At 41.3% G+C, this 20,589-nt stretch overlaps 1 protein-coding gene across 1 annotated transcript in view; it reads left to right on the top strand.

Moving 5' to 3' along the window:
• The window catches only part of C9 (complement C9), a 78,022-nt gene that overhangs the window by 5,471 nt on the left and 51,962 nt on the right, over positions 1-20,589 (top strand). Inside the window, exons 2-4 of the mRNA XM_003274369.4 lie at positions 16,738-16,843; positions 17,225-17,369; positions 17,636-17,783. Coding sequence (XP_003274417.2) covers positions 16,738-16,843; positions 17,225-17,369; positions 17,636-17,783 — 399 coding nt within the window. The remainder of the gene's footprint in view (positions 1-16,737; positions 16,844-17,224; positions 17,370-17,635; positions 17,784-20,589) is intronic.

The following is a 20,589-nucleotide window of genomic DNA, read 5'->3' as shown; positions in this document are numbered from 1 at the left end:
TCTCCATGGGCACCACTCACTCCAGCCCAAATCACTATTATTTCTTGCCTGCCTCCATTTTTGTCCACTTGCCAGTAGTCAATTCTCCATCCAGCAACCACAGAAATCATTGGAAAACACAAACCTGTGTTACTTCTGCTCTCCAACTCTTCTAAGTATTCCTCGCAAGCTCAGAATCAAATCCAAATGCCTGTCCATGGCCTGCAAAGTAGAGCTGCACCCTTCCCTGTTCCCCAGGGCATTTGCGCTCTCTTTTTGGCTCACTCTGCTCTAACACCATGCTTGCAGTGCCTCCAACATGCCACATCAGGGCCTTTGCACTTATTTTTCCCTTAGCTTGGAAAATTTTATCCAGACCCTCACAGAGCTTCCTCTCTAAATTCATTCAGGACCTTAATGGACTATCACCTTCTACTCTCTTTTTGTTTTGTTTTGTGTTTTTTTGCTGTGTAACAACTCATTCCAAAATAGTATCTTAAAAGAATAGCAATTATTTCTTTTGCTCATAAATCCAGGGGTTGCCTGGGCTCAGTTGAGTGGTCCTCATGGACCTCCCACATAGGTGTAGTCAGATGGTGGCTGCGGCTGGGGTCATCTTGACGGCTTATTCACTCACATGTCTGTCACCTGGGCTGGGAAGACTCAATCAGCTGGGAAGCTGAACAACTGGGTGTGTTTAGGAATCTCTCTCTCTCTCTCTCTTTCTCCACCCCCATGCTCGTAAGTGCCTTCACACACAGTGGTGAAAGGCTTTCAAGCAAATATCTTTAGATAAACCAGCAGAATTCACATGGCCTTTTGTAACCCAGCCTTAAAATTCATACAGTGTTACTTCCTCTGCTTTCTACTCATCAAGGCTGTCACAAAGGCTCAGCCAACTTCAATAGAAGCAAACATAAACCCTACTTTCGATGGGAAGAGTGTCAAAGAATTTCTGGACATATTTTAAAAGCACCACACCACCTGTGAGAGGATTCTTTCACTGCCCTCCCTCCCAACTCCAGTCCTAGGGCAGTCTCTATCCTCTTACCCGGCCTGCTTTGTTTTCCTTCATAACTCACACGTCTTAAGAAATATTGCATGTTGTATTTTCTAGCATACTTGCTTCTTATATCTCACCTACTAGAGTGTAGGCCCCATGATGACAAGAACATTGTCTGTCTTGCAACCTTATCCACTAGAACAATTTCCGACATGTACCAGGTCCTCAGTAAAGGTTGGTGACCGTTGGCTCATTTAAAGCACATGAGAGAAGCTCTGAAATAAGACTTGAGAAATCAGGAAAGGTTCTTTAAAAACTTCGTGTTTGACACTGCTGTTATATTATCTTTTCATCTTGACGAGTTGCATGAACAAAGAAAGTGTGCCAGATCCATTGGTTGAAAATGTAGTCCTAACTAGCTTATATTTCTCCACTCAAAGGTGCCACATTATCGTATTTATTGACAAAAAGCTTCCTTCATAAAGTAAGTGCTTTCCTGCCTGGGCCTACCACAAAGTATCTTGGAATTCGAGGTGCTACTGAGGCTTTCTTTTTCTAAAACTGGAAACTTTTCTTCGTGGCAGGATAATAGGACCGGGCGTATATCAATGACCCTTCATTTGATGCATTTCTGGCCCAGAGTTAGATCTCCTGCCATGTTGATGTACATCACTTTGATCTAGGAAGTGACTTTCAGGCGGAGATTGAAACACTTGGAGATATGTTTTATTTGATAAACACACTTCATCTAAGAATCCAGAAAGTGCTTTACAAATACTTCTCCACTCAGCCTAATAGCACAGCAGGGTGACAGGCAGGCGGTAAGTGTTGTACATATGCAGTCCTTGAACTACAAAAGATGATCTGCTGAGTGAGTTCAGTGGGCTAAGCAGGGGGTGTTGGGCTCAGAGGATGAAAGACAGAAGAAGCTATTCAAGATCACCTATGTTCTTTCTTAGTATTTATGCAGCATATTCTTTCAATAATATATTCTTTTTGCACGACTTGTTATTCTCTCCTAACAATTCCCATGAGTTCTGCCTTCACTGTGCTTCCAGTGAGCCAGGTACCTGGCACAGTGAAGGCAAAACAACCAGGTGTTAAAACAATTTTCAATTTATTTTTGCCTAATTTGACATCATTTAGGTGTAAGCTTAAAGTAGGTACAGGCAAGAGTCAGGCTGTCCAACTGACATGCCTTGCCTGGGGCTGCTATAAGTTTAAAAATACTTGCATTCTTGTTAACTTGCTGTATCTCAAGATGTCTAAAAGGCATGAGGCTATTAGATGCAGAAATTAGTAAATATGCTATGACCACTCAGCTTATTTCAAAGAGGATTTAGGTTGGAGGGAAAAAGCCAGCACAGGAGACAGGGAAACATTGCACTGAACTAAGAGCTAAGAGTTGTCGAGTCAAGACCCAGTTTTTCACTAACTGTTCAACTTTGGATAAGTAGTGTAATTCTCCATTTTTAGTTTCCCATCTATAAAAAAGAACTAGTAATGCTTACAAAGTTTACCAAGAAAAGGTAGAGTAAAGGTTAATGAGAAAATGAGCTTTGAAAATTGTCTAGTAAAATGAATAAACAAATATAAGGTTTTACTTAATCAAAGTCATTTATGAGTGTTATGGGCTGATCTCCCTGATCATCCCCTGCCACCACCACCACCATTTCATATGTTGAAGTTCTAACCCCCAATACCTGTTAATGTGACTGTATTTGCAGTTAAGTCCTTTAAAAAGGTAATTAAGTTAAAATGAGGTCATTAGGGTGGGCCTTAATCCAATGTGACTGGTGTCCTGATAAGAAGAGGAAATTTGAACACAGACACCAGGGAAGGCCGTGTGAAGACACAGGGAGAAGATGGCCATCTACAAGCCAAGGAGTGGGACCTCAGAAGGAGTTAACACAACCATATCTTGATTTCAGACTTCTAGCCTCTAGAATTGCAAGAAAATAAATTTCTGTTGTTTAAGGCACCCAGTCTGTGGTACTTTGTTATGGTGGCCCTAGAAAACTCATACACTGAGCTTAACATCCAGAGAATGTAAGTTCTAGTCCCAAGGCAAGAGAGTGATATGTAAGAACCTTCCTATGGCGATAGATTGAATCATTCAAGGAATGAATTCAAATCATAGTCCGGGAGAGCAATAAAAGATAAAAGGCAAAGATCTGGTGCTTTGTACTAAGTCCCAAGTGTGAGTCATACTTAGTCAAAAAAAAACAAAAAGGAGTCCTTGGGTTAGAAGTTAAGAAGGAAGTAAATAAGTGTACATCTAGTCAATGTGGGCCTATTATTATTGCAAATGATGTTAGAGAACTGTCTAGAGATAATACCAGTATCATTGGAGCAGGGTCTGGTCACTTACATGTGGGAAAGATGAACAGCCCTTGTTGGGTTCTAGATTTCTCCAGTAATGGACTGTAACTCACTGTGGAGTATTCACAGTGAGTTTTACCTTCCATGCATGATTCTCCAGTCTATACAGTATCCTCTGAACCAGCATTCACTGAGGCTTGTCTGAGTGGCAGGTGAGAAAGATGAGGTTTCTGGAACCAAGGAAGTAATCTATCTTGGGGAAATGTTGAAACAAAATGTTAACATATTCAAAAAGTAATAGATGAAAACAGATAATCCAGTTCAAGTCAACAGCACTAATACTGGAGAAATAAGACATTAAAAAGATTCATAGAAATGTTAATAGAGCCCAGAGCAATTCCTGAAACCAATGACGTTCCAATGAGATTCCTTTACCTCCTAGTGTAATTTAGTTTTCTATGTACATATTCTTATAGTATCTTGTCTCATATTTCATTTAATTAAGTATTTACTCACTTATTCACTCATCTATTCATTCATCAAATATTTATTAATTTCCTGTTATTGGCTATGCACGGGGGTTACAATGGTATTCAAAACAACAAAACAAAACAAAAACCATGATCCTCAAACTAACTAGCTAGAGTTTACATTCTAGCTAAAAATATCAGTGAGCTTAGGGACATTTCTGTTTTGTTCAGCTTGAATATCAAATACCTGGAATATAGTAGGTACTCAGACAGGATACCAGCTCAGTGACAATTTTAGGTCTGTGGTGGTTTCAATCTTGGGTAATGATATAATGAGTACTCCTACACCTACTTGAGGTCCACCCTTCAGATATCATGGATTTCCACCAGATGTTGCTAAGCAGTGTTTCTCAACATTGTTTGAACATGAGAATCACCTCGGTAACTTTTTAAAACCATTGATGCCTAGAGCCCATCCTCAGAGAGCTTGATTTAATCAGTATAGAATGGGGATCACAATTTTACAATTCCTATTTTTAATATCTAAGGATTATGATATGTACATGGTATTGAGACCCACTGCCATAGGGCATTAAGGTGTATGTGCTATTGCCTCTTGATGTGGCCTGTCAGTTCCAGATGAGGCTGTAGATTTATGGAAATATTCTAGCAGAGAATTTCTTAGTCACGTGGTTTCAGATATGCACTAGTACTCAGACTTCCAAGAAAGCAGGTTCTTCTAGAAGTTTTGGCATCCCATGTAATACATTTTTAGCCTGCAATTTTAGAAGATGAAGCTCATCACACCTCCTGATATTCTGGAAGGTGTAGGCAAGGGCCAGGCTTACAAAAATGCCATCTCCAGCGAGGAAGCCTGCCTTGCAATCCTTGCTCAAAAACCATGTGGATGATTCCCCAGGAGATCACACCCTAGAGAGATACAGGCCTAGATTTGGCCAGAACCCCATGACTAAGGACTTCCTTCCTCCTCTTTCAATTATTCAATTATTCATTAAAAAAAACCTTTCCTGAGTACCTATTATGTTCCAGGTATTTGATATTCAATCTGAACAAAACAGGAAAGTCCCCAAACTCACTGGTATTTTTAGCTAAAATGTAAACTCCTGCTTTGGGGATCATGTTTTTTGTTTTGTTTTGTTTTGAACACCATTGTAACTCCCATGCTTAGCCAATAATAGGAAATTAATATATATTTGATGAATAGATAAATGAGTGAATAATTAATTCAATGAAATATGAGAACAAGATGCTGTAAGAATATGTACATAGAAAACTAAATTACACCAGGAGGTTAAGGTGGATTCTCAGAAAAATATAATGTGTGTCCAAGATGAGATCAATGTAGTGAATAGTGAATAGCATGGTTAAAAGCCTGAAGACATGAGAAAAAGTGGCTTGTCTTGAAATTTTAATGTTCAGTGTAGCTGGAGCTTAAGTGGAGAAAAGTAAAGTTGGAGAATTAGGAAAGGGATAGGCCATGTAGAGCTCTGTAGGCATTGTGCGTTTGTTTCCTATCACAGCTGTAACAAATTACTACAAACTTAGTGGCTTAAAACACTAATGTATTATTTAACAGGTCTAGAAGTCAGAAAATTGAATTAGGTTTCACTAGGCTAAAATCAAGGTGTTGGCAGGGCCAGATTCCTTTCTGGAGGCTCTAAAGAAAAATCATGTCCTTGCTATTCCCAGATTCTACAGCTGCCTGTGCTTCTTGGCTCATTGCCCTCTTCTTCCATCTTCAGAGCCAGCAACAGCAGGTGGAGTCCCTTTTCTTGCTTTGGATTTCTCTTGCCTTTTCTGTCTTCACATCTCTCTCACCCACTCTTCTCCTTTAAAGAGCCCATGTAATCAGAGTGGGCCCAACCAAACAATACAGGATGATCTCCCCATAATCACATTTGCAAAGTCCCCTTTGCCATGTAAGGCAACATATTCACAGGTACCAGCAATTGGAACAGGGATATCTTTGAGAGTCATTATTCTGCCTATTGCATTATGTTAAAAAAAAAGAAAAACTTAGACTTCATCACAAGAGTGGTGGGAAGCTACTGAAGGTTTCTCGTAACTGAATGGTAAGATCAAATTTGCATTTTTAAAAGACCCCTGTGGATGCCTTCTGGAAACTGAATTAGAGAGTAATTTTTGTAGTCATCTAGGAGATATATAATGTTGGTGTAGACAAGAAAAACATCTGAAAGAGATGAAGAGAATGGATGGGTTTGAGAATCATTTACAAGACTGTAAACAGCAAATTTTTGTGGTTGATTAGATGGCATACATGAAGATTGGAGTGCAGGATGAGACAGGTAGCACCAGGTATCTGATTAGAATGACTGCATAAATGGAAGTGTCATTTGCCAAGACAATAAATACAAAGGAGAAGCATATTTGAGAGGGGAGAAAAATTAATGCACTCATTTGGGAATGCATTGAGTTCAGTAAGTCATGAAGATCTTCAAGTGCAAGGTCCAATAGGAAGTTGTCTTCAAAAGTTTAAAGTTCAGGAGAGATGTCTGGGCTGCTGACTTATCTCTGGGTGTCTGATCTGGTTTGGCTCTGTGTCTCTACCCAAATCTCATGTCAAATTGTAATTCCCATGTGTCGAAAGGCAGGCATAGTGAAAGGTGATTTAATTATGGAAGTGGACTTCCCCCTTGCTGTTCTTGTGATGGAGTTCTCATGAGAGCTGGTTGTTTAGAAGTATGTAGTACTTCTCCCTTCACTCTCTGTCTCCTGCCACTATGTGAAGATGTGCTTGCTTCCCCTTCACCCTTCCATCATGATTGGGTTCCCTGAGGCCTCCCCAGCCATGCCTCCTATACAACCTGTGGAACTCTGTGTCAATTCAATCTTTTATCTTTAGAAGTTACCCAGTCTCAGGTAGTTCTTTATAGCCATGTGAGAACAGACTAATACAGAAAATTGGTAACAAGAGTGGGACATTGCTTTAAAGATACCTGGAAATGTGGAATTGACTTTGGAACTGGGTAACAGGCAGAGGTTGGAAGAGTTTGGAGGTTTCAGAAGAAGACAGGAAGGGAAAATGAGAGAAAATTTGGAACTTCCTAGAGACTTGTTGAATGATTTTGGCCAAAATGCTGATAGTGATATGGACAATGAAATCCAGGCTGAAATGGTCTCAGATAGAGATGAGGAACTTACTGGGAACTAGAGCAAAGGTCCTCTTGCTATGTTTTATCAAAGAGACTGGTGGCATTTTGCCCCTGCTCTAGGAATCTGTGGAACTTTGAACTTGAGAGAGATGACTTAAGGTATCTGGTAGAAGAAATTTCTAAGCAACAAAGTGTTCAGGATATGGCCTGGCTGCTTCTAAAATCCTATGCTCATTTGCATAAGCAAAGAGAACTTATATTTAAATGGGAAGGAGTATGTAAAAGTTTGGGAAATTTGCAGCCTGACCATGAGGTAGAAAAGAGAAACTCATTTTCTGGGGAGAAATTCCAGCCAGCTGCAGATATTTGCAAAAATAAAGAGGAACCAAATGTTAATAGCCAAGACAAAGGGGAAAATGCCTCCAGGGCATTTCAGGGACCTTTGTGGTAGCCCCTTCTATCACAGGCTCGGATATCTAGGAGGTAAAAATGATTTCATGGACTAGGCCCAGGGCCCCACTGCTCTGTGCAGCCTTGGGACATGGCACCCTGCATCACAGCTGCTCCAACTCCAACTATGCCTAAAAGGGGCCAAGTACAGCTCAGGCCATTGCTTCAGAGGGTGCAAACCCAAGCTTTGGTGGCTTCCACACGGTATTGGGCCTGCAGGTGCACAGAAGGGAAGAGTTGAGGTTGGGGACCTCAACCTAGACTTCAGAGAATGTGTAGAAATGCCTGGATGTCCAGGCAGAAGTTTGCTATAGGGACGGTGCCCTTGTGGACAACCTCTACTTGGTCAATGTGGAGGAAAAGTGTCAGGTTTGAGCCCCTGCACAGAGTCCCTACTGGGGCACTGCCTAGGAGAACTGTGAGAAGAGGGCCACCATCCTCCAGACCCCAGATTGGTAGGTCCACCAATAACTTGCCTTGTGTACCTAGAAAAGCTGTAGGTACTCGAGTCAGCCCATGAAAGCAGCCACAGGGTCTATACTATGCAGCGGCACAGAAGCAGAGCTGCTCCTTGCATCAGCATTCCCTGAACATGATTAGTGGAGTCAAAAGAGATCATTTTGGAGCTTTAAGATTTAATGACTGTCCAACTGGGTTTTGGACTTGCATGGCACCTGTAGCCCCTATCTCTTGGCTGATTTCTCTTTTTTGGAAAGAGAGCATTTACCTTATGCCTGTACCCCCATTGTACCTTGGAAGTAATTAACTTGTTTTTGATTTTACAAGCTCATAGGCAGAAGGGACTTGCCTTGTCTCAGATGAAATGTTCAACTTGGACTTTTTAGTTAATTCTAGAATAAGTTAAGACTTTAGGGGACTGTTGGGAAGGCATCACTGTGTTTTCAAATGTGAGAAGAACATGAGATTTTGGACGGGCCAGGGTGGAATGACATGGTTTGGCACTGTGTCCCCACTCATCTCTCATGTGGAATTGTAATCCCCACATGTTCAAGGAGGAGCCTGGCGGAAAGTGATTAAATCATGGGGCTGGACTTCCTTTTTGCTGTTCTCATGATGGAGTTCTCATGAGACCTGGTTGTTAAAAACTGTGTAGTACTTCCCCCTTCACTCTCTCTCTCCTGATGTTATGTGAAGATGTACTTGCTTGCCCTTCACCCTTCTGCCATGATTGTAAGTTTCTGAGACCTTCCCAGTCATGCCTCCCATACAGCCTGTGGAACTGTGAGTCAATCAACCTCTTTTCTTTATAAGTTACCTTGTCTCAGGTAGTTCTTTATAGCCATGTGAGAACAGATTAATACAGTGTCATTAGCATAAACATGAAAACCAAAGTTCTGGGGAAAATATAGAGAAACATAAGAGAGAGAGAGAGACATCCAAGGAAAGGATTTCAAGGGAAAATAAGTATTTCAACGACTATCAGAAGAAGAGGGGCCTGCATAAAAGAGTAGGAGTACCAGGCAGAGAAGAAAAAAGAAATGAAAGAAAGATCCTATAATCCAAGAGAAGAGAGTGTCCTGAAGAGCAACAGTGGTGAATACATTGAATGTCCTGAAGCAGTCAGTAAGATAAGGACTGAAAGGAACAGTGAGGCACATGGCAGTCATCATGGAGTTGGGCAAGAGCAGCGTTCACAGGGCAGGAGAGTTGAGAAGTGTTGGGATGTAAGAAACAAGAGATGAGGGTGCTCACTACTTTCTCAAGAACTTGGCTAAAAGAAAAGAGAATTTAGAAGTAACTAAAAGGACATGTAGAGTTTGAAGGAAGAGATAAGACTTGTTCTTTGGATGACAGAAAGACATAAACGTGCTTCCAGAAATTATTCTAAGAAGTGTTATTGTGAAGGGCAGGAGGGAGATGGGAGTGGCTGAAAGAAAATGTATAATCAGGGAGGGTGCATGATTTGTTCATTCCTTGGCTTTTTAGGTTTAATATCACAAGCTTGAACACTTTAAACTACAAATGGAAAGGAGATAGTAGAGAGGGAGAGTTTAAAAGGAAGGAGATATTCAATGGATCAGAGTCTCTAAGGGGAGCTGGGATCTAGAGCATTTGAGGAGAGATTGGCATCACCTAGCCTTTTCTGTGTTTTTTTTTCCTTCTTTTTTATTATACTTTAAGTTCTAGGGTACATGTGCACAACGTGCAAGTTTGTTACATATGTATACATGTGCCATGTTGGTGTGCTGCATCCATTAACTCGCCATTTACATTGGGCATATCTCCTAATGCGTTCCTTCCCCCCTCCCCCCACCCCACAACAGGCCTCAGTGTGTGATGTTCCCCTTCCTGTGTCCAAGTGTTCTCATTGCTCAATTCCCACCTACGAGTGAGAACGTGCAATGTTTGGTTTTTTGCCCTTGCCATAGTTTGCTGAGAATGATGGTTTCCAGCTTCATCCATGTCCCTACAAAGGACATGAACTCATCATTTTTATGGCTGCATAGTATTCCATGGTGTATATGTGCCACATTTTCTTAATCCAATCTATCATTGTTGGACATCTGGGTTGGTTCCAAGTCATTGCTATTGTGAACAGTGCCACAATAAACATACGTGTGCATGTGCCTTGAATAGCAGCATGATTTATAGTCCTTTGGGTATATACCCAGTAATGGGATAACTGGGTCAAATGGTATTTCTAGTTCTAGATCTTTGAGGAATCGCCACACTGACTTCCACAATTGTTGAACTAGTTTACAGTCCCACCAACAGTGTAAAAGTGTTCCTATTTCTCCACATCCTCTCCAGCACCTGCTGTTTCCTGACTTTTTAATGATCACCATTCTAACTGGTGTGAGATGGTATCTCATTGTAGTTTTGATTTGCGTTTCTCTGATGGCCAGTGATGATGAGCATTTTTTCATGTGTCTGTTGGCTGCATAAATGTCTTCTTTTGAGAAGTGTCTGTTCATATCCTTTGCCCACTTTTTGATGGGTTTGTTTGCTTTTTTTCTTGTAAATTTATTTGAGTTCTTTGTAGATTCTGGATATTAGCCCTTTGTCAGATGAGTAGATTGCAAAAATTTTCTCCCATTCTGTAGGTTGCCTATTCACTCTGATGGTAGTTTCTTTTGCTGTGCAGAAGCTTTTTGGTTTAGTTAGATCCCATTTGTCAATTTTGTCTTTTGTTGCCATTGCTTTTGGTGTTTTAGACATGAAGTCCTTGCCCATGCCTATGTCCTGAATGGTATTGCCTAGGTTTCCTTCTAGGGTTTTTATGGTTTTAGGTCTAACATGTAAGTCTTTAATCCATCTTGAATTAATATTTGTATAAGGCATAAGGAAGGGATCTAATTTCAGCTTTCGACATATGGGTAGCCAGTTTTCCCAGCACCATTTATTAAATAGGGAATCCTTTCCCCATTTCTTGTTTTTGTCAGGTTTGTCAAAGATCAGATGGTTGTATATTTGTGGTATTATTTCTGAGGGCTCTGTTCTGTTCCATTGGTCTATGTCTCTGTTTTGGTACCAGTACCATGCTGTTTTGGTTACTGTAGCCTTGTAGTACAGTTTGAAGTCAGGTAGCGTGATACCTCCAGCTTTGTTCTTTTGGCTTAGGATTATCTTGGCAATGAGGGCTCTTTTGTGGTTCCATATGAACTTTAAAGTAGTTTTTCCAATTCTGTGAAGAAAGTCATTGGTAGCTTGATGGGGATGGCATTGAATCTATAAATTACCTTGGGCAGTATGGCCATTTTCATGATATTGATTCTTCCTATCCATGAGCATGGAATGTTCTTCCATTTGTTTGTATCCTCTTTTATTTCATTGAGCAGTGGTTTGTAGTTGTCCTTGAAGAGGTCCTTCACATCCCTTGTAAGTTGGATTCCTAGGTATTTTATTCTCTTTGAAGGAATTGTGAATGGGAGTTCACTCATGATTTGGCTCTCTGTTTGTCTGTTATTGGTGTATTAGAATGCGTGTGATTTTTGCACATTGATTTTGTATCCTGAGACTTTGCTGAAGTTGCTTATCAGTTCAAGGAGATTTTGGGCTGAGATGATGGGGTTTTCTAGATATACAATCATCTCATCTGCAAACAGGGACAATTTGACTTCCTCTTTTCCTAATTGAATACCCTTTATTTCTTTCTCCTGCCTTATTGCCCTGGCCAGAACTTCCAACACTATGTTGAATAGTGGTGGTGACAGTGGACATCCCTGTCTTGTGCCATTTTTCAAAGGGAATGGTTCCAGTTTTTGCCCATTCACTATGATATTGGCTGTGGGTTTGTCATAAATAGCTCTTATTATTTTGAGATACATCCCATCAATACCTAATTTATTTAGAGTTTTTAGCATGCAGGGCTATTGAATTTTGCCAAAGGCCTTTTCTGCATCTATTGAGATAATCATGGGTTTTTTTTGTTTGTTTCTGTTCATATGCTGGATTACATTTATTGATTTGCATATGTTGAACCAGCCTTGCATCCCAGGGATGAAGCCCACTTGATCATGGTGGATAAGCTTTTTGATGTGCTGTTGCATTCGGTTTGCCAGTATTTTATTGAGGATTTTTGCATCGATGTTTATCAGGGATATTGGTCTAAAATTCTCTTTTTTTGTTTTGTCTCTGCCAGGCATTGGTATCAGGATGATTCTGGCCTCATAAAATGAGTTAGGGAGGATTCCCTCTTTTTCTATTGATGGGAATAGCTTCAGAAGGAATGGTACCAACTCCTCCTTGTACCTCTGGTAAAATTCGCCTGTGAATCCGTCTGGTCCTGGACTTTTTTTGGTTGGTAGGCTATTAATTATTGTCTCAATTTCAGAGCCTGTTATTGGTCTATTCAGAGATCAACTACTTCCTGGTTTAGTCTTGGGAGAGTGTATGTGTCCAAGAATTTATCCATTGCTTCTAGATTTTCTAGTTTATTTGCATAGAGGTGTTTATAGTATTCTCTGATGGTAGTTTGTATTTCTGTGGGATCAGTGGTGATATCCCCTTTATCATTTTTTGTTGCATCTATTTGATTCTTCTCTCTTTTCTTCTTTATTAGTTTTGCTAGCGGTCTATCAATTTTGTTGATCTTTTCAAAAAATCAGCTCCTGGATTCATTGATTTTTTTGAAGAGTTTTTTGTGTCTATCTCCTTCAGTTCTGCTCTGATCTTAGTTATTTCTTGCCTTCTGCTAACTTTTGAATGTGTTTGCTCTTGCTTCTCTAGTTCTTTTAATTGTGATGTTAGGGTGTCAATTTTTGATCTTTCCAACATTCTATCATGGGCATTACACACTGCTTTGAATGTGTCCCAGAGATTCTGGTATGTTGTGTCTTTGTTCTCATTGGTTTCAAAGAACATCTTTATTTCTGCCTTCATTTCATTATGTACCCAGTAGTCATTCAGGAGCAGGTTGTTCAATTTCCATGTACTTGAGTGGTTCTGAGTGAGTTTCTTAATCCTGAGTTCTAGTTTGATTGCACTGTGTTCTGAGAGACAGTTTGTAATAATTTCTATTCTTTTACATTTGCTGAGGAGTGCTTTACTTCCAACTGTGTGGTCAATTTTGGAATAAGTGCAATGTGGTGCTGAGAAGAATGTATATTCTGTTGATGTGGGGTGGAGAATTCTGTCTATTAGTCCCACTTGGTGCAGAGCTGAGTTCAATTCCTGGGTATCCTTGTTAACTTTCTGTCTCATTGATCTGTCTAATGTTGACAGTGGGGTGTTAAAGTCTCCCATTATTATTGTGTGGGAGTCTAAGTCTCTTTGTAGATCTCTAAGGACTTCCTTTATGAATCTGGGTGCTCCTCTATTGGGTGCATATATATTTACGATAGTTAGCTGTTCTTGTTGAATTGCTCCCTTTACCATTATGTAATGGCCTTTTTTGTCTCTTTTGATCTTTGTTGGTTTAAAGTCTGTTTTATCAGAGAGTAGGATTGCAACCCCTGCCTTTTTTTGTTTTTCATTTGCTTGGTAGATCTTCCTCCATCCCTTTATTTTGAGCCTATGTGTGTCTCTGCACATGAGATGGATCTCCTGAATACAGCACACTGATGGGTCTTGACTCTTTATCCAATTTGCCAGTCTGTGTCTTTTAATTGGAGCATTTAGCCCATTTACATTTAAGGTTAATATTGTTATGTGTGAATTTGATCCTGTCATTATGATGTTAGCTGGTTATTTTGCTCGTTAGTTGATGCAGTTTCTTCCTGGCATCGATAATCTTTACAATTTGCCATGTTTTTGCAGTGGCTGGTACTGGTTGTTTCTTTCTATGTTTAGTGCTTACTTCAGGAGCTCCTGTAGGGCAGGCCTGGTTGTGACAAAATCTCTCAGCATTTGCTTGTCTGTAAAGTATTTTATTTCTCCTTCACTTATGAAGCTTAGTTTGGCTGGATATGAAATTCTGGGTTGAAAATTCTTTTCTTTAAGAATGTTGAGGCAGGGCGCAGTGGCTCATGCTTCTAATTCCAGCACTTTGGGAGGCTGAGGTGGGCAGATCACAAGGTCAGGAGATCGAGACCATGGTGAAACCCCGTCTCTACTAAAAAAATACAAAAAAATTAGCCGGGCATGGTGGCGGGCGCCTGTAGTCCCAGCTACTCAGAGAGGCTGAGGCAGTAGAATGGCATGAACCCAGGAGGCGGAGCTTGCAGTGAGCCGAGATTGTGCCACTGCACTCCAGCCTGGGTGACAACGAGACTCTGTCTCAAAAAAAAAAGAATGTTGAATATTGCCCCCCACTGTCTTCTGGCTTGTAGAGTTTCTGCCAAGAGATCTGCTGTTAGTCTGATGGTTTTCCCTTTGTGAGTAAGCTGACCTTTCTCTCTGGCTGCCCTTAACATTTTTTCCTTCATTTCAATTTTGGTGAATCTGACAATTACGTGTCTTGGAGTGGCTCTTCTCGAGGAATATCTTTGTGGCATTCTCTATGTTTCCTGAATTTGAATGTTGGCCTGCCATGCTAGGTTGGGGAAGTTCTCCTGGATAATACCCTGCAGAGTGTTTTCCAACTTGGTTCCATTCTCCCCGTCACTTTCAGGTACACCAATCAGACATAGATTTGATCTTTTCACATAGTCCCATATTTCTTGGAGGCTTCATTCATTTCTTTTTATCTTTTTGTCTCTAAAGTTCTCTTCTCACTTCATTTCATTCATTTGATCTTCAATCACTGATACCCTTTCTTCCAGTTGATCAAATCGGCCAGTGAAGCTTGTGCATTTGTCACGTAGTTCTCGTGCCATGGTTTTCAGCTCCATCCGGTCATTTAATGACTTCTCTATGCTGGTTATTCTAGTTAGCCATTCTTCTAATCTTTTTTCAAGGTTTTAGCTTCTTTGCATTGGGTTCGAACTTCCTCCTTCAGCTCGGAGAAGTCTGATCGTCTGAAGCCTTCGTCTCTCAACTCATCAAAGTCATTCTCCATTCAGCTTTGTTCCGTTGCTGATGAGGAGCTGTATTCCTTTGGAGGGGGAGAGGTGCTCCAATTTTTAGAATTTTCAGCTTTTCTGCTCTGTTTTTTTTCCTCCATCTTTGTGGTTTTATCTACCTTTCATCTTTGATGATAGTGATGTACAGATGGGGTTTTGGTGTGGATGTCCTTTCTGTTTGTTAGTTTTCCTTCTAACAGTTAGTACCCTCAGCCGCAGGTCTGTCGGAGTTTGCTGGAGGTCCACTTCAGACCCTGTTTGCCTGGGTATCCGCAGCGGAGGCTGCAGAACAGCGAATATTGGTGAACAGCAAATGTTGCTGCCTGATCATTCCTCTGGAAGCTTCATCTCAGAGGGGTACCCAGCCGTGTGAGGTGTCAGTCTGCCCCTATTGGGGGGTGCCTCCCAGTTAGGCTACTTGGGTGTCAGGGACCCACTTGAGGAGGCAGTCTGTCCGTTCTCAGATCTCAAACTCCATGCTGGGAGAACCACTACTCTCTTCAAAGCTGTCAGGCAGGGACATTTAAGTCTGCAGAGGTTTCTGTTGTCTTTTGTTTGGCTATGCCCTGCCTCCAGAGGTGGACTCTATAGAGGCAGGCAGGCCTCCTTGAGCTGCAGTGGGCTCCACCCAGTTCGAGATTCCTGGCCGCTTTGTTTACCTACTCAAGCCTTGGCAATGGCGGGCACCCCTCCCCAGCCTCACTGCTGCCTTGCAGTTCGATCTCAGACTGCTGTGCTGGCAATGAGCAAGGCTCTGTGGGCGTGGGACCCTCTGAGCCAGGCATGGGATATAATCTCCTGGTGTGCCATTCCCTAAGACTGTTGGAAAAGCACAGTATTAGGGTGGAAGTGACCCGATTTTCCAAGTGCCATCTGTCACCTCTTCCCTTTGCTAGGAAGGGGAATTCCCTGACCCCTTGCACTTCCTGGGTGAGGTGATGCCTTGCCCTGCTTTGGCTCACACTCGGTGGGCTGCACTCACTGTCCTGCCCCCACTGTTCAACGAGCCCCAGTGAGATGAACCCGGTACCTCAGTTGGAAATGCAGAAATCACCTGACTTCTTCATCGCTCACGCTGGGAGCTGTAGACTGGAGCTCTTCTTATTCAGCCAGCCTTTTCTGTGGTTTAAGAGGCTTAACTATAGGAAGGATCAGTGTCAGGTCAGGCAAGTAGAGGTAGGGAATTTGTAGGATTCTTGTTGGGTGGCTTCTGGTTCTGATGTGTTTTCTTCTTTTTATAATTATCCTGGGTGATATTTCAACCAGAAGAGACTCAAGTGGTGAACCAACAGAGAAAGGAAAGTTCAAAGCCAGAAAAGCACTGCTGAGCAGTGGGCCTAGGGGTGGAAAGGGAGGCATAAGTGCCAAAATATATGATGTTAAAACTCAGAAAGATCAGGAATAAATCCTGAAGTGAAGTGTGAAGTGGCAAAGCATCCAGTTTAGGGCATACAGAATACCAGAGAGAGGAAACCTGATTTATGAGGTGCCCGCTACAGGAATGGCTGGGCCTGGGCTGGCTGGCTTAAATTTGCAAGAGAATGAGGTAACTTAGCCTCACCAGATTCTTGGGAAGGGTGGGGTATGGTGGATGGGAAGGAAGATACGCAAAAAAATAAAATCAGATTTCTAGCTTCATTAAGTTCATAATCTAGTTGGAAATATAAGATTAATCTATGCAAAACACCTGGAAAGATGCTTTGCTAGTTTTCCTCAATGCCGTTATTTTGTTGTTTCAAGTATTTGCATTGCTAGGAAGTTAAAAGTTAACTTACAATACAGACAAGAATTAAACAAGAAGATGAGTTGAAAATAAAAAACAGCATGCAATTAAGGGTGGAATGAGAGATATAGTAAAAAGATAACTGGCATAATTTGAGAGGGGATAAAGTACAAAATGAACTGTGTTTGTGAAGACTTCTTGGAAACAGACATACACAAGGGTCATTATAAACTGGGATGTTCTATTATCTTAGTTATGACCCAGAGCTAACAGAAAGAAGTGGCTCTACATCACACATAGACTGCAGAATGAGCCCCTGGAGTGAATGGTCACAGTGTGATCCTTGCCTCAGACAAATGGTAAGTGTTCATCTCCCTTCCCCATTGACCTCCCCAAATGGAAACTGTATTGCTAGCCTCTCCAGAAAAATGACTACGAGGCAGGGAGCCCCACAACTGAGTTCCAAACCCAGAAAGAGAGATAAACATTTAAATGTACGTTGCTAACTTTTCCAGGAAATCTTTATGTTGTACAGAATACTAAATGAGTGTCCAGAGGAATCGTCTGTATAAGAGGCTGCCAAACCTAGAACGCAGAGTGTTACCCTAAATAACATCTTCCACCACTTCTATCTTAAAACCATTGACTCATTGCAGGGATATAGTTGTACGGATGCACCTTTAGACCATACCCTTTTTTTGGCATTAGAAATTCTAATCATTCCAACTGATATTGTGCAGTTTCGTTCAAGAAGCATTGAGGTCTTTGGACAATTTAATGGGAAAAGTTGCACCGACGCTGTGGGAGACAGACGACAGTGTGTGCCCACAGAGCCCTGTGAGGATGCTGAAGATGACTGCGGAAATGACTTTCAGTGCAGTACAGGTAATCTCTGTGCTCCAATTGCTCATTGTGGGTTTCTGTGTGCCTTCCTGGATGAAAAGAAAAAAAAAAAAAAGCATATGCTTCTGGATACTTGGATTTCCAAGTGTGAAAGGCCCCAAAAGGGGCCATCTATATATTCTGTACGAAGAACTCAAATATATTTTTCTGATACCTCAACTCCAGGGTTAAAATGCATTTGATAACTTCAGAAAGAAAGAGAATATTTGGCATTAGATACATTGAGTCTTTCCTGATTTTGGTTTCAGGCAGATGCATAAAGAGGCGACTTCAGTGTAACGGTGACAATGACTGCGGAGACTTTTCAGATGAAGATGATTGTGAAAGTGATCCCCGTCCCCCCTGCAGAGACAGAGTGGTAGAAGAGTCTGAGCTGGCACGAACAGCAGGCTTTGGGTCTGTATTTTACTTGTACTTTCTCAGATGAAAATGAGTGAAAATGATCTCCATCTCTGTCACTGTGATAGACTGGTAGAAGCATTTGTGCGAGGGACAGAGGTGATACAGCTGATGGGTCTGTATTATTTTTGAACTACCTTTGAGCTTAAATGAAGTGCTAAATAAGCATCTCAGGATAATTTGGACAAATTGCCTGGCCTCAGTAGGGGTCTGTAGAGTGGACTAGATGATCAAGATGTTAGATGATTGTCTCTCAGTGGAGCAAGAGATGAAATCTCTCATTTAGGAACCTCTAGGAGACCACAGCAACATTGACATGATATGTTAACATTTGGAATGAATTTCCAATAGCAATTCAATTCAAATATTTGCATTGCTGGGAAGGCTGTCTTCCATTGGAACTTCTCCTGGATCTTGGGAGTTTCCAGCATTCTGGAGCTGACCCAGGAGGAATGTGATCAGAGGAAGTAGTTTTGATGCCAGAGGATGATTATGTTGAGGTTCTGGTTCTCATTATAGAGAGCTGACATTTCATTCATTTTCCATACAAAACCTAAGGGGCTCTGGACAGGTGGCTGTAAGCTCAGATGGGATGTCTTGGAGTTTAGAACTCAGGATTATACAGAATAGAGACTATATGCAGAGAGATTCCATTCTATTCTGTTCTGTTCCATATATAGTCAGAGGGCATCCTAGGAATATCTACTACACGGCCTCTCTTACTCACTCCGAGCTGTTTTTGGTAAAGGTGGATTTGTTGCTGTTTTTGGTAAAGGTGGATTTGTTGGAAAATGGTCCCCAACAAAGACATGGTCATTCTTCCACCCAGTAGTATATTGAAAGAGGTGGTATATGGCTTTATTTCCTCACCTATAATGTAATGTGTTTCTTTATGCTCGTAATTCCTGTGCCTGGGTCATAGTAGGTGCTCAGTAAATACTTGATAGGTGGATAAATAGGCTAATTATTAATTAATGAATATCCTTTAAGTGCTTTCTAAAATATTGTCAATTGGCATCAGGTAAGACTGAATTTCTTTTCAGGGACAGGACTCCAGTCCTGGGTATGGAGACGGGGAGAGGAAAAAAGATAGGGGTGATGATAAGAGCAAGGCTGGTAGAAGGGTAAGGCAGTGGTTCTCAATCAGTGGTAATTTTTCCCCCAGCAGACATCTGACAATATCTGCAGTGGGTCACGCCTGTAATCCCAAAATTTGGGAGGCTGAGGCGAGCGGATCATGAAGTCAGGAGATCGAGACCATCCTGGCTAACACGGTGAAACCCCATCTCTACTAAAAATACAAAAAATCAGCTGGGCATGGTGGTGGGCGCCTGTAGTCCCAGCTACTTGGGAGGCTGAGGCAGGAGAATGGCATGAACCCGGGGGGCGGAGCTTGCAGTGAGCCGACATCACGACACCGCACTCCAGCCTGGGCGACAGAGCAAGACTCAGTCTCAAAAAAAAAAAAACAAAAGAGAGAAAAGACAGTATCTGGAGACCACTGTAGCTGTGACATCTTGGGGGGGTGGTGAGAATAGGAACTGCTATTGGCATGTAGTGGGTGGAGGCCAGAGATGATGCTAAGCATAGGACAGCCTGACCCAAAGTGTCAGTGCCGAGGTTGAGAAACCCTACACAAAGTTACTAGGCAGTTCCTATGATAAGACCTCTATCCAGTTTAGCTAATGAAGGAGATGTCTCCTCTCTCTAAGCCACACGAAACTTCTACTTCTTAAATCTAGGTAAGAAAAATATCCCAGGATACCAAGACCCAGGCACCAGATAAAGCATTTCACATGCCCTTCATGCACTTTATAAAATCTTGTTCAAGCAGCATTCAAAATTACTTACAGTGCCTTTGGCCCTTAGCCTAAAGGTGGGAATCTCGAATCAAATGGATGGTCTTAGGCCCCTAAGCTCAGCAGGCCCTCTTAGTAAATTTTAGGCAGTAAATGGCATGGGAGTTTTCTCAAATCTTATAACTAGATCATGGTGTGCTCAAATGAGTCCTGATTCTTTTTATTTATTTCCTCAGGGAAAGGCTGTGAGTCCATGGTGAAAGCCCATTACTACTTTATTTTGCTTTAATTGGGATCCAAGAAACAACTTTCTCTTTAATCTAAATAAAACAGCTTAACATATGTTATTTATTCTCATTCAATGCAAATTTATAGTTTGTCTTACAGGAAAAGAATATAGAAATATTGGCCCATTTAGCTGAAAAACAATCATTCATAATCTCTTGGTTTCCTTTGTTTAGGGAAAAGAAAAATTCGTTGCATAGCATTTGTCAGAGAGTTTCATAATGAAGCAGGGCTAGCTAGGAATTCTTAAATACCTCACGCTTTACCACAGTCAGGGTTGGTGTTAGGGACCATCCCACAGCTGAGTCTTCAAGGCTGTGTAAGAAGGTGGTGCCCCAGCTATGGCGAAAGGTCAGCTGCAGAAATAGAAAACGAAGTAGGTCCTGATAGAATCAGTCCATCAACATTTTTTATTAAATTCCCCATTACCATGAGTAATAACCTATGTTAAAATTAGTCTTCATGAAACCTATTGTTCTATGACAACTTTCATTTGCATAATACTTTAAACTTTTCAAAATATTTTTCTACACTGTATCTCCATAGATTTTCCAAATAATCCTGGGAGATTGTTAGAGGAGGTATTATATTCATTTTATAGATAAGAACTGAGTGAAATAAATAAAGCCATTTGACTGATTAGTTCTAGTAGAGCTGAAACAAGTTTCTCTGAGTCTCATAAAACTATATTTTTCTACCATACCACCTTACCCTCTCCT

Source organism: Nomascus leucogenys, chromosome 6 (genome assembly GCF_006542625.1).
Source record: "Nomascus leucogenys isolate Asia chromosome 6, Asia_NLE_v1, whole genome shotgun sequence".
In the NCBI taxonomy this organism is placed as follows: domain Eukaryota; kingdom Metazoa; phylum Chordata; class Mammalia; order Primates; family Hylobatidae; genus Nomascus; species Nomascus leucogenys.
Note: the sequence above shows the minus strand (reverse complement) of the source record. Positions and strands in the feature narration are given on the sequence as shown.